We start from the raw sequence: 14,670 nt of genomic DNA on the forward strand, positions 1-14,670 counted from the left end.
CCCTAATAGGAGCCAATGGAGAATCCACTGCAGGAGATGGGGCAATGGGGGGGGCACAACCCTAATAGGAGCCAATGGAGAATCCACTGCAGGTGGAGATGGGGCAATTGGGGGGGGGCACAACCCTAATAGGAGCCAATGGAGAATCCACTGCAGGTGGAGATGGGGCAATGGGGGGGGGGCACAACCCCAATAGGAGCCAATGGAGAATCCACTGCAGGTGGAGATGGGGCAATGGGGGGGGGCACAACCCTAATAGGAGCCAATGGAGAATCCACTGCAGGTGGAAATGGGGCAATGGGGGGGGCACAACCCTAATAGGAGCCAATGGAGAATCCACTGCAGGAGATGGGGCAATGGGGGGGGGCACAACCCTAATAGGAGCCAATGGAGAATCCACTGCAGGAGATGGGGCAATGGGGGGGGCACAACCCTAATAGGAGCCAATGGAGAATCCACTGCAGGAGATGGGGCAAAGGGGGGGGGCACAACCCTAATAGGAGCCAATGGAGAATCCACTGCAGGAGATGGGGCAATGGGGGGGGCACAACCCTAATAGGAGCCAATGGAGAATCCACTGCAGGAGATGGGGCAAAGGGGGGGGGCACAACCCTAATAGGAGCCAATGGAGAATCCACTGCAGGAGATGGGGCAATGGGGGGGGCTGATGAGGTTTGGGGGTACCCTGGGGGTGGTCAATGGGGGGGGTCAATGGGGTGGGGGGGGGTCCATGGCTCACGGTGCCCGGGGGGGGGGTTTAGGGGGGCTCTGACCCCTCCGGTGCCGCGGGGGGGGCGGCCGCGCTCCCGCAGCCCATTTATGGCCGCGCAGCGCTCGGTGCCCGCGGGGGGGGGGCCGGGCCTCGACGTGCCCAGATAAGGAGCGGAGCCGCGGGGCCCCCCCCGCTTCACCCCGTGACCGGACCCCCCCCGGCCCAGGCGGGATTGGGGGGGTCCGGTCCCGTCCGTCCCCCCCCCCCCCGGTCCTGACCCCGCTGTCCGGTACCCGCGGCTCCGTGTCCCGGTCCTGGACCCCCCCCCCCCCCCCCTCCAACCCCGTTCCCCGGTCCCGCAGCCGCGGGTCCCGCTCACCCCAGCTCAGGAAGTCCCGGACGTGGCTGTCGCTGTCCCGGTCCCGTTCCCGGTCCCGTTCCCGGTCCCGTTCCCGCTGTTCCCGGTCCCGGTGCTCCCGGTCCAGGCGGTGCCGGAGCCCCCCCACCACCCCCAGCAGCAGATCCAGGAGCGCCCCGAGCCCCGGCTCCCCCCGGCCCGGTCCCAGCGCCAGCGCCCGCAGCCGCTCCCGCCGCCCCGGGGGCGCCGCCATCGCCCGGCCCCGGCCCCGGCCCGACCCGGCCCCGGCGGAGCGGAGCCGCCTCCAGGCCCCCCCCCAGCCCCAACCCCCGAGCCCGCCCCCGGGGGATGGGAACGGGACGGGAACGGGACGGGAGCTCCCGGTGGGGCAATGGGAGAACGGGGACCACGTCCCCTACAGAGCCCCCATGGAGACCTTGTAGAGACCCTATAGAGACCTTACAGAGACCCTATGGAGACCCTATAGAGACCCTGTAGAGATCTTGTAGAGCCCCTATAGAGACCTTGTAGACCCCCTATAGAGCCCCCATGGAGACCTTGTAGAGCCCCTGTAGAGACCCTATGGAGACCTTGTAGAGCCCCTATAGAGACCCTATGGAGACCCTGTAGAGACCTTGTAGAGCCCCTATAGAGACCTTATAGAGACCCTATAGAGACCCTATGGAGACCTTGTAGAGCCCCTGTAGAGACCCTATGGAGACCTTGTAGAGCCCCTGCAAAGCCCCTATAGAGACCCTATAGAGACCTTGTAGAGCCCCTATAGAGACTTTGTAGAGCCCCTATAGAGGCCCTATGGAGACCTTGTGGAGCCCCTATAGAGACCTTGTGGAGCCCCTATAGAGACCTTGTGGAGCCCCTATAGAGAGCTCATGATCCCTTATAGATCCCCTATAGAGACCTCATAGATCTCCTATAGAGACCTCACGATCCCCTATAGAGACTCTACGGAGACCTTGTAGATTCCCTATAGAGATCTCGCAGATCCCGTATAGAGCTCGTGATTCCCTAAAGACCTCATAATTCGCTATAGGGACCTGGCAGTGCCCCAGATCTCCTATAGAGACCTCATAGATTCCCTATAGAGACCTTGTGATCCCCTATAGAGAGCTCGTAGGTCCCCTATAGATCTCTATGCATCCCCAATAGGGATCTAGATAGATATCTATAGTATAGATCTATAGGGATCTATAGATCGCCTACAGGGAGACCTTGTAGATCCCCTGTGCAGACCTGGCAGGATCCCCTATAGAGACCTCTTAGATCCTTCATAGAGAGCTCGTAGGTCCCCTATAGATCTCTATGCATCCCGTATAGGGATCTAGATAGGTATCTATAGTATAGATCTATAGGGATCTATAGATCCCCTATAGAGACCTCTTAGATCCCTTATAGAGAGCTCATAGATCCCCTATAGAGACCTTGTGGATCCCCTATAGGGGCCTCGCAGCCCCCTCAGACTCCCTATGGAGTGCTCCCTATAGCCCCACATCACCTTGGTGGCCACCCCCCAGCCCTAACCCCCCCCCGCCACTGCCCTGACCCACACTGCCGGTCTGACCCACTGTAGTTCCCTATAGTACCTATAACCCCTTATAGCTCCCTATAGCGCCCATAGCCCCCTATAGCACCCATAACCCTCTATAGCTCCCTGTAGTATTCATAGCCCCCCCATAGCTCCCTATAGGACCCATAACCCCATATAGCTCCCTATAGTGCTCATAACCCCATATAGCTCCCTATCGTGCCCATAGCCCCCTATAGCTCTCTATAGCACCCATAACTCCCTATAGCTCCCTGTAGTGCTCATAATCCCATATAGTTCCCTATAGTGCTGACAGCCCCATATAGCTCCCTATAGCACCCATAACCCCCTATAGCTCCCTATAGTGCTCATAACCCCATATAGCTCCCTACAGTGCTCATAGCCCCCTATAGTACCCACAGCCCCCTATAGCACCCACAACTCTCTATAGCTCCCTATAGTACTCATAGCCCCCTATAGCACCCATAACCCCCTAAAGCTCCCTATAGTGCCCATAACCCCATATAGTTCCCTATAGTGCCCAGAGCCCCCTATAGCACCTATAACCCTCTATAGCTCCCTATAGTGCTCATAGCCCCCCCATAGATCCCTATAGGACCCATAACCCCCTATAGCTCCCTATAGCGCTGATAGCCCCCTATAGCTCCCTATAGCACCCATAACCCCCTATAGCACCCATAGACCTTACCCCCCTCTATGCCCTCCAAGAAGAGGAAGGCACCAAGTGGGTCCGGGTGAGCTTTATTGGGGGGGGTGTGCAAATAAAGGGGTGCAGGGGGGCAGAATGGGGGGGTATATAACAAGGGGTAAGTAAGGGGGGTATATAAAGGGGGGGTATATAAGGGGGGGTATATAACAAGGGGTAAGAAAGGGGGGTATGTAAAGGGGGTATATAAAGGGAAGGTATATAAGGGGGGTATATAAAGGGGGAGGTATTTAAGGGGGGTATATAAAGGGGGGGTATTTAAGCGGGGTATATAAGGGGGTTATATAAGGGGGGTATATAATGGGGGGGTATATAAGGGGGGGTATATAAGGGGGGGGTATATAATGGGGGCGCCTCAGGAGTACATGGTGAGCTGCAGCCACTGTGGAGAGAAGGTGGTTGGGGGGGGGTCCCCATAGGGGTCAGGGCCACCCTATAGGGATCCCCCTATAGAGATCACAGTGGGGCCCTATAGGGACCCCCAACCTCACCTCCTGGAGGCTGACCCGGATCTGCCCACTCCCATCTCGGTCCAGGGACTTGAAGGCACCTGATTGGGGGGGGGAGACCCCAAAATTAGGGGGGGGACCCCCAAATAACACTTGGGGGGATGCCCCCATCTTTGGGTGCGCTCAGGCTTGGGGTGCCCCTTATCCAGGGGAACACACCCCCATTATATTGGGGTCCCCCCATTATATTGGGGTCCTCCCCATAATATTGGGGCCCCCTATTTTTGGGGTCCCCCCATTTTTGAGGTCCCAACGTTATATTGGGGTCCCCCCATTTTTGGGGTTCCCCCATTATATTGGGGTCTCCCCACTTTTTGGGGTCCCCCCATATTATTGGGGTCCCCCCATTTTTGTGTCCCCACCATTATATTGGGGTCCCCCCCATTATATTGGGGTCCTCCATTTTTGGGGTCTCCTCGTTATATTGGGGTCCCCCATTTTTGAGGTCCTCTCGTAATATTGGGGTACCCCCATTATATTGGGGTCCCCCATCTTTCAGGTCCCCCATTTTTGGGGTCCCCTCGTTATATTGGGGTCCCCCATTATATTGGACCCCCCATTATATTGGGGTCCCCCACATTTTTGGGGTCCCCTCGTTATATTGGGGTCACCCCATTTTTGGGTCCCCCCATTTTTGGGGTCCCCCCATTATATTGGGGTCCCCCATTTTTGGGTCCCCCCCATTTTTGGGTCCCCCCATTTTTGGGGTCCCCCCATTATATTGGGGTCCCCCATTTTTGGGTCCCCCCCATTTTTGGGTCCCCCCATTTTTGGGGTCCCCCCTTACGGAACATGGCGTCGAGGCGCACGAGGCAGCTGATGAAGTTGTCGAAGTCCAGGTTCCCCCTCTCGTCCCCATAGCGACGCCCCAGGACCCCCCAAAGCGGGGGGGGCAGCCGGAAACCTGGGGGGGGCAATGGGATTGGGACCCCCCCATGGATACCATGGACCCCCCCCCCATATACATGGATCCCCCCATATATAACCCCTTCAATAGCCCCCTATAGCCCTGACCCCCCCATACAGCCCCCCCATACATCACCCCTTCAATAGCCCCCTATAGCCCTGACCCCCCCATACAGCCCCCCCCATACATCACCCCTTCAATAGCCCCCTATAGCCCTGACCCCCCCATACAGCCCCCCCATACATCACCCCTTCAATAGCCCCCTATAGCCCTGACCCCCCCATACAGCCCCCCCCATACATCACCCCTTCAATAGCCCCCTATAGCCCTGACCCCCCCATACAGCCCCCCCCATACATCACCCCTTCAATAGCCCCCTATAGCCCTGACCCCCCCATACAGCCCCCCCCATACATCACCCCTTCAATAGCCCCCTATAGCCCTGACCCCCCCATACAGCCCCCCATACATTACCCCTTCAATAGCCCCCTATAGCCCTGACCCCCCCATACAGCCCCCCCATACATCACCCCTTCAATAGCCCCCTATAGCCCTGACCCCCCCATACAGCCCCCCCATACATCACCCCTTCAATAGCCCCCTATAGCCCTGACACCCCATACAGCCCCCCCCATACATCACCCCTTCAATAGCCCCCTATAGCCCTGACCCCCCCATACAGCCCCCCCCATACCTGCAGCCTCGAAGGCCCCCGGCAGCTCCTGCCCCCCAATGGTGCCCGAGCGGTCGGTGTCGAACTGTTTATAGATGCCCTGGGGGGGGCGAGGGCTGGGACCCCCTGCACCCCCTTACAGCGGAGCCCCCGCCTGGGGCGCGGGACCCCAATGCCCCCCACTGATTCCCATTGATTCCCATTGATTCCCATTGGCCCCATTGCATCCCACTGATTCCCATTGATTCCCATTGATTCCCATTGGCCCCATTGCATCCCACTGATTCCCATTGATTCCCATTGGCCCCATTGCATCCCACTGATTCCCATTGATTCCCATTGATTCCCATTGATTCCCATTGGCCCCATTGCATCCCACTGATTCCCATTGATTCCCATTGATTCCCATTGGCCCCATTGCATCCCACTGATTCCCATTGATTCCCATTGATTCCCATTGATTCCCATTGGCCCCATTGCATCCCACTGATTCCCATTGATTCCCATTGATTCCCATTGATTCCCATTGGCCCCATTGCATCCCACTGATTCCCATTGATTCCCATTGATTCCCATTGGCCCCATTGCATCCCACTGATTCCCATTGATTCCCATTGATTCCCATTGATTCCCATTGGCCCCATTGCATCCCACTGATTCCCATTGATTCCCATTGATTCCCATTGGCCCCATTGCATCCCACTGATTCCCATTGATTCCCATTGATTCCCATTGCTTCCCATTGATTCCCATTCCATCCCATTGATTCCCATTGATTCCCATTGTATCCCACTGATTCCCATTGCATCCCATTGCTTCCCATTGCATCCCATTGATTCCTGTTGCATCCCATTGATTCCCATTGCCCCACTGATTCCCATTGCATCCCATTGCTTCCCGTTGCATCCCACTGATTTCCCATTGCATCCCATTGCTTCCCATTCCATCCCATTGATTTCCCATTTCTTCCCATTGATTCCCGTTGCTTCCCATTGATTCTCATTGCATCCCATTGATTCCCATTGCATCCCATTGCTTCCCATTCCATCCCATTGATTCCCATTCCATCCCATTGCTTCCCATTGCATCCCATTGATTCCCATTGCTTCCCATTGATTCCCATTCCATCCCATTGATTCCCATTGCTTCCCATTGATTCCCATTGCATCCCATTCCTTCCCATTCCATCCCATTGATTCCCATTGCTTCCCATTCCATCCCATTGATTCCTGTTGCATCCCATTGATTCCCATTGCATCCCATTGATTCCCATTGATTCCCATTGATTCCCATTGCTTCCCATTGCCCCACTGATTCCCATTGCATCCCATTGATTCCTGTTGCATCCCATTGCTTCCCATTCCATCCCACTGATTCGCATTGCCCCACTGATTCCCATTCCACCCCATTGATTCCCATTGCATCCCATTGATTCCCATTGCTTCCCATTGATTCCCATTGCATCCCATTGATTCCTGTTGCATCCCATTGCTTCCCGTTCCATCCCACTGATTCCCATTGCATCCCATTGATTCCCATTGCATCCCATTGATTCCCGTTGCATCCCATTGCTTCCCATTCCATCCCATTGATTCCCATTGCTTCCCATTGCATCCCATTGATTCCCACTGCTTCCCATTCCATCCCACTGATTCCCATTGCCCCACTGATTCCCATTGCATCCCATTGCCCCCCATTACCCCCTACTTAGGAGTACCCCGTAGCCCCCCCTCTATTATGGAGTGCCCCATTGCCTATTTAGGGGTACCCTATCACCCCCCCCCACATATGGGGCACCCCCCACTTCTGGGGCAGCCCCCACTTATGGGACACCCCCACTTATGGGACACCCCCCACTTATGGGACATCCCCCACTTATGGGACATCCCCCACTTATGGGGCACCCCCCACTTATGGGACACCCCCCCACTTATGGGACACCCCCACTTATGGGACACCCCCACTTATGGGGCACCCCCCACTTATGGGACACCCCCCACTTATGGGACACCCCCACTTATGGGGCACCCCCCACTTATGGGACACCCCCACTTATGGGACACCCCCCACTTATGGGGCACCCCCCACTTATGGGGCACCCCCCACTTATGGGACACCCCCCCACTTATGGGACACCCCCACTTATGGGACACCCCCACTTATGGGGCACCCCCCACTTATGGGGCACCCCCCACTTATGGGACACCCCCACTTATGGGACACCCCCCGCTTATGGGGCAGCCCCCACTTATGGGGCACCCCCACTTATGGGGCATCCCCCACTTATGGGACACCCCCACTTATGGGGCACCCCCCACTTATGGGGCAGCCCCCACTTATGGGACACCCCCCACTTATGGGGCACCCCCCACTTATGGGACACCCCCCACTTATGGGGCACCCCCCACTTATGGGACACCCCCCACTTATGGGACACCCCCCACTTATGGGGCACCCCCCACTTATGGGGCAGCCCCCACCTGCCACTTCTTGATGTTGTTCCAGAGGTATTTGAACTCCTCAAATCCCAGTTTTCCGGTGGTGTCACTCTGGGGGGGGGGTCAAGGACAATGGGGGGGGAGGACACAATGGGGCCCCCCCCCGCCCCCCAAGCCCCCCATAAGGATACGTCCATCACAGCCACCATGCTGCGGCACGTGTCGAGGCCGAAGCCGTCCGTCTTGAGGTCAGGGTCTGGGGGGGCACACACGGAAACGGGGGGGTCACAGAAATGGGGGGGCACAGAGAGAAATGGGGGGCACAGAAATGGGGGGCACAGAAATGGGGGGCACAGACAGAAATGGGGGGGTCACAGAAATGGGGGGGCACAGACAGAAATGGGGGGGTCACAGAAATGGGGGGGCACAGAGAGAAATGGGGGGCACAGAAATGGGGGGCACAGACAGAAATGGGGGGGTCACAGGAATGGGGGGGCACAGACAGAAATGGGGGGGTCACATAAATGGGGGGGTCACACATAAATGGGGGGGTCACACATAAAGGGGGGGTCACACATAAATGGGGGGGTCACACATAAAGGGGGGGTCACACATAAATGGGGGGGTCACACATAAAGGGGGGGGTCACACATAAAGGGGGGCTCACACATAAGGGGGGGGTCACACATAAAGGGGGGGTCACACATAAAGGGGGGGGTCACACATAAAGGGGGGGTCACACATAAAGGAGGGGGTCACACATAAAGGGGGGGTCACACATAAAGGGGGGGGTCACACATAAAGGGGGGGGTCACACATAAAGGGGGGCTCACACATAAAGGGGGGGTCACACATAAAGGGGGGGGTCACACATAAAGGGGGGGTCACACATAAAGGGGGGGGTCACACATAAAGGGGGGGTCACACATAAATGGGGGGGTCACACATAAAGGGGGGGTCACACATAAATGGGGGGGTCACATAAATGGGGGGGTCACACATAAAGGGGGGGGTCACACATAAAGGGGGGGTCACACATAAATGGGGGGGTCACACATAAAGGGGGGGTCACACATAAATGGAGGGGTCACATAAATGGGGGGGTCACACATAAAGGGGGGGGTCACACATAAAGGGGGGCTCACACATAAAGGGGGGGCTCACACATAAAGGGGGGGTCACATAAAGGGGGGCTCACACATAAAGGGGGGCTCACACATAAAGGGGGGGGTCACACATAAAGGGGGGGTCACATAAAGGGGGGCTCACACATAAAGGGGGGGTCACACATAAAGGGGGGGGTCACACATAAAGGGGGGTCACACATAAATGGGGGGGTCACACATAAAGGGGGGGTCACATAAATGGGGGGGTCACATAAATGGGGGGGTCACACATAAAGGGGGGGTCACATAAATGGGGGGGTCACATAAAGGGGGGCTCACACATAAAGGGGGGGTCACACATAAAGGGGGGGGTCACATAAAGGGGGGGTCACACATAAAGGGGTGCCCCCCCCTTGCCCCCCCCTTTTGGGGTCACTTACGGCGGGTGACGACCTTGTTGAGGATGTTCATGAGCTCGGTGGGGCTCACCTCCATGTCCTGGGGGGGGGAAAGGGGTTGGGGGGGGGGGACACCCCCCCTGTGACCCCCCCGCCCCAACACCCACTTGGTCCCTCCCAGCCCCTCTGTTCCCCCTCCTTGAGCTGGGGCTGAGGTTGGGGGTCCCGCAGGGATCCAATGGGATCCAATAGGAATCCGGGGGGGGGGGGGGATCCAGAGCGATCCAAAGGGATCCAATAGGATTCAAATGGGATCCTGCGGGCTTCAATAGGTATCCAATACTGAGCCAATGGGATCCATTAGGGATCTAAAGGGATCCAATAGAGTCCCGATGGGATCCCCTGGGACTCAGTAGGGATACAACAGGATTCAGGCAGGATCCAATGGGGATCCAAAAGGGACCCAACAGGGTTCTAGTGGGATTCAACAGGGATCAAATAGAGATCCAATAGGGATCCAAAGGGATCAGCTGGGATTCAATAGGGATCCAAAAGGATTCAATGGGATGTGATGGGGATTCAATAGGATCCAAGGGGATGCGATAGGGATTCAACAGGATTCCAATAGGATCCAATGGGATCTGATGTGTTCCAATAGGGATCCAATAGGTTCCAACCAGATGTGATGGGATCCAGCAGGGATCCAACAGGACGCGATGCGCTGGGATCCAACAGGAATCCAACAGGATGCAAGGGGATCTGATGGGTTCCAGCAGGGATCCAACAGGATCCAATAGGATGGGATGGGTTCCAGCAGGGATCCTTTAGGACCCAATGGGATGGGATGGGTTCCAACAGGGATCCAACAGGATCCAATGGGATGGGATGGGTTCCAACAGGGATCCAACAGGATCCAATAGGATGGGATGGGTTCCAGCAGGGATCCTTTAGGACCCAATGGGATGGGATGGGTTCCAGCAGGGATCCAACAGGATCCAATGGGATGGGATGGGTTCCAGCAGGGACGCACTGGGGATCCCATAGGATGCAGTGGGGATCCCATAGGATGCAGTGGGGATCCCATAGGACGCAGTGGGGATCCCATAGGATGCAGTGGGGATCCCATAGGACGCAGTGGGGATCCCATAGGATGCAGTGGGGATCCCATAGGACGCACTGGGGATCCCATAGGACGCAGTGGGGATCCCATAGGATGCAGTGGGGATCCCATAGGACGCAGTGGGGATCCCATAGGACGCAGTGGGGATCCCATAGGACACAATGGGGATCCCACAGGACGCAATGGGGATCCCACAGGACGCAATGGGGATCCCATAGGACGCAGTGGGGATCCCATAGGACGCAATGGGGATCCCATAGGACGCAGTGGGGATCCCATAGGATGCAATGGGGATCCCATAGGACACAATGGGGATCCCATAGGACACAATGGGGATCCCATAGGACGCAGTGGGGATCCCATAGGACGCAATGGGGATCCCATAGGATGCAATGGGGATCCCATAGGACACAATGGGGATCCCATAGGACGCACTGGGGATCCCATAGGACGCAGTGGGGATCCCATAGGACGCAGTGGGGATCCCATAGGACGCAATGGGGATCCCATAGGACGCAGTGGGGATCCCATAGGACGCAATGGGGATCCCATAGGACGCAATGGGGATCCCATAGGACGCAGTGGGGATCCCATAGGACGCAATGGGGATCCCATAGGATGCAATGGGGATCCCATAGGACGCAATGGGGATCCCATAGGACACAATGGGGATCCCATAGGACGCACTGGGGATCCCATAGGACGCAGTGGGGATCCCATAGGACGCAATGGGGATCCCATAGGACACAATGGGCAGTGCTGGTGGCACTCACGTCCCCGGCGAGCTGCAGGAAGAGCCGTCGGAACTGCCGCACCTCCTCGCTCTCGTTGGCGTCCACGGTGGAGATGTGGGTCCGGGGGGGCTGGGGGGGGGGCACGGGGTGTTGGGGGGGGCAACACCCCCCATTGCGAGGGGGGGACCCCAAAATGTGGCGGGGGGCGTTCAGGGGTCACTTACGGGGGGCTCGGGGTTGTATTGAGCGGCTGCTTCACTGGGGGGCACGGGGGGGTCAGAGGGAGCCGGGGCACACCCCATGTCCCCATTGCCTCCCATTGCCCCCCATGTCCCCAATGCCCCCCCATGTCCCCATTGCCCCCCATGTCCCCATTGCCCCTCATGTCCTCATTGCCCCCCATGTCCCCATTGCCTCCCATTGCCCCCCATGTCCCCAATGCCCCCCCATGTCCCCATTACACCCCATGTCCCCATTGCCTCCCATTGCCTCCCATGTCCCCATTGCCCCCCATGTCCCCATTGCCTCCCATTGCCCCCCATGTCCCCAATGCCCCCCCATGTCCCCATTACACCCCATGTCCCCATTGCCTCCCATGTCCCCATTGCCCCCCATGTCCCCATTGCCTCCCATTGCCCCCCATGTCCCCAATGCCCCCCCATGTCCCCATTGCCCCCCATGTCCCCATTGCCCCTCATGTCCTCATTGCCCCCCATGTCCCCATTGCCTCCCATTGCCCCCCATGTCCCCAATGCCCCCCCATGTCCCCATTGCCCCCCATGTCCCCAATGCCCCCCATGTCCCCATTGCCCCCCAGGTCCTCACCTGATGGCGCTGATGACGCCCCCCAGGACCCTCATGGCCCCCCCTGCGCCCCCTCCACCCCCCCCGCTCAGGAGCCCCCCCAGCATTGGGCCGAGCCCCCCGGGGAGCCCCCCCCCTCCTCCGCCCCCCCCTCCGCCCCCCCCACTCAGCAGCCCCTTGACCAGGAACATGGCCCTGCAATGGGGGGCAATGGGGGGCAATGGCGCAATGGGGCCAATAGGGGGCACTGGAGCGGCTGGAAGGAAAGGAGAGAACAACGTTAAGTGATGCCCTATAGGCACCGCTAAACCCTATAGACACCCCCATCCCCTATAGACCCCCCATCCCCTATAGACACCCCCATCCCCTATAGACACCCTCATCCCCTATAGACACCCTCATCCCCTATAGACCCCCCATCCCCTATAGACCCCCCATCCCCTATAGACACCCCCATCCCCTATAGACACCCTCATCCCCTATAGACCCCCCATCCCCTATAGACACCCTCATCCCCTATAGACCCCCCATCCCCTATAGACCCCCCATCCCCTATAGACACCCTCATCCCCTATAGACACCCTCATCCCCTATAGACCCCCCATCCCCTATAGACACCCTCATCCCCTATAGACCCCCTCATCCCCTATAGACCCCCTCATCCCCTATAGACCCCCCATCCCCTATAGACCCCCCATCCCCTATAGACACCCCCATCCCCTATAGACACCCTCATCCCCTATAGACACCCTCATCCCCTATAGACCCCCCATCCCCTATAGACACCCTCATCCCCTATAGACACCCTCATCCCCTATAGACACCCTCATCCCCTATAGACCCCCCATCCCCTATAGACACCCCCATCCCCTATAGACACCCTCATCCCCTATAGACACCCTCATCCCCTATAGACCCCCCATCCCCTATAGACCCCCCATCCCCTATAGACACCCTCATCCCCTATAGACACCCTCATCCCCTATAGACCCCCCATCCCCTATAGACACCCTCATCCCCTATAGACACCCTCATCCCCTATAGACCCCCCATCCCCTATAGACACCCCCATCCCCTATAGACACCCCCATCCCCTATAGACACCCTCATCCCCTATAGACCCCCCATCCCCTATAGACACCCTCATCCCCTATAGACACCCTCATCCCCTATAGACCCCCCATCCCCTATAGACACCCTCATCCCCTATAGACACCCTCATCCCCTATAGACCCCCCATCCCCTATAGACACCCCCATCCCCTATAGACACCCCCATCCCCTATAGACCCCCCATCCCCTATAGACACCCTCATCCCCTATAGACCCCCCATCCCCTATAGACACCCTCATCCCCTATAGACACCCTCATCCCCTATAGACCCCCCATCCCCTATAGACACCCTCATCCCCTATAGACCCCCCATCCCCTATAGACCCCCCATCCCCTATAGACACCCTCATCCCCTATAGACCCCCCATCCCCTATAGACACCCCCATCCCCTATAGACACCCCCATCCCCTATAGACCCCCCATGCCCTATAGACACCCCCATCCCCTATAGACCCCCCATCCCCTATAGACACCCCCATCCCCTATAGACCCCTCATCCCCTATAGACACCCCCATCCCCTATAGACACCCCCATCCCCTATAGACCCCCCATCCCCTATAGACACCCCCATCCCCTATAGACCCCCCATCCCCTATAGACACCCCCATCCCCTATAGACCCCCCATCCTCTATAGACACCCCCATCCCCTATAGACACCCCATCCCCTATAGACCCCCCCATCCCCTATAGACACCCCCATCCCCTATAGACACCCCATCCCCTATAGACACCCCCATCCCCTATAGACACCCCCATCCCCTATAGACCCCCCATCCACTCCAGCCCCTATAGACCCCCATTTCCTGTAGCCTTCCCCCCCCCACAGGCCCTATAGACCCCTCCGTGCCCCACAGCCCCCCCCCATTGAGCCCTATGGACCCTCCCTGCCCCTAAACCCCCCCCCCCGGGGCCCCTATGGACCCTTCCGCGCTCGGACTTCCGGGCCCGGGCTGAGTCATGAAGCCCCGGGAAGGGGGGGCACAGACCCGGAAGGGACCAATGGGGGGGCTCGGGGGGTTCGGAAGGAACCAATGGGGGAGTTCGGGGGGTCCGGAAGGAACCAAGGGGGGGGTGCGGGGGGTCGGGAAGGGACCAATGGGGGGGGCCGGAGGGGTCCCGGTACCTGCGGGAGCGGCGGCGGCGGCGGGAGCGGCTGCGGGGCGCGCCGGGGGCGTGGCTTAGGGAGGGGGCGTGGCTTGGCTCAGGCGGGGCGTGTGACGACACTGCGGCGCGCCCGGCCAAGATGGCGGCGCCCATGCGGCGGTGCCGCCGCACAGTTCCGGACAGCCCCGGGTGCCCCCCCCCATATCCCCCCCGTTATTGGGGTCCCCCCATTTCCTCCCCTATATCCCCTCCCCATTTCCCTCCCATTATTGGGGTCCCCCCCGTTATTGGGGTCCCCCCCCATTTCCTCCCCTTATCCCCTCATCTCCCCCCATCATTGGGGTCACCCCCATTTCCTCCTCTATATCCCCTCCCCATTTCCCTCCCATTATTGGGGTCCCCCCCATCATTGGGGTCCCCC

At 58.5% G+C, this 14,670-nt stretch overlaps 1 protein-coding gene across 2 annotated transcripts; it reads right to left on the bottom strand.

Annotated features, from left to right (window-relative positions):
• Nucleotides 1-3,440: 3,440 nt before the first annotated feature.
• CAPNS1 (calpain small subunit 1) lies at nucleotides 3,441-14,332 on the bottom strand. Of its 2 annotated transcripts, XM_080635995.1 has the most exons (11): nucleotides 14,269-14,332; nucleotides 12,051-12,285; nucleotides 11,450-11,483; nucleotides 11,265-11,354; nucleotides 9,414-9,471; nucleotides 8,059-8,123; nucleotides 7,910-7,978; nucleotides 5,451-5,529; nucleotides 4,637-4,753; nucleotides 3,832-3,890; nucleotides 3,441-3,722 (listed from the first exon to the last, which is right to left on the bottom strand). In XM_080635995.1, the coding sequence occupies exons 2-11, from the start codon at nucleotides 12,218-12,220 to the stop codon at nucleotides 3,696-3,698; spliced, it is 768 nt and encodes a 255-aa protein (XP_080492121.1). In that variant the 5' UTR covers nucleotides 12,221-12,285; nucleotides 14,269-14,332; the 3' UTR covers nucleotides 3,441-3,695. The 2 variants fall into 2 exon arrangements, with proteins under 2 accessions (XP_080492121.1, XP_080492122.1); XM_080635996.1 differs by lacking the exon at nucleotides 14,269-14,332 and having other exon boundaries at nucleotides 5,451-5,478; nucleotides 12,051-12,067.
• Nucleotides 14,333-14,670: the final 338 nt, after the last annotated feature.

The sequence above is a fragment of the Psittacula echo genome (assembly GCF_963264785.1).
Source record: "Psittacula echo genome assembly, chromosome: 29".
Classification (NCBI taxonomy): Eukaryota; Metazoa; Chordata; class Aves; order Psittaciformes; family Psittacidae; genus Psittacula; species Psittacula echo.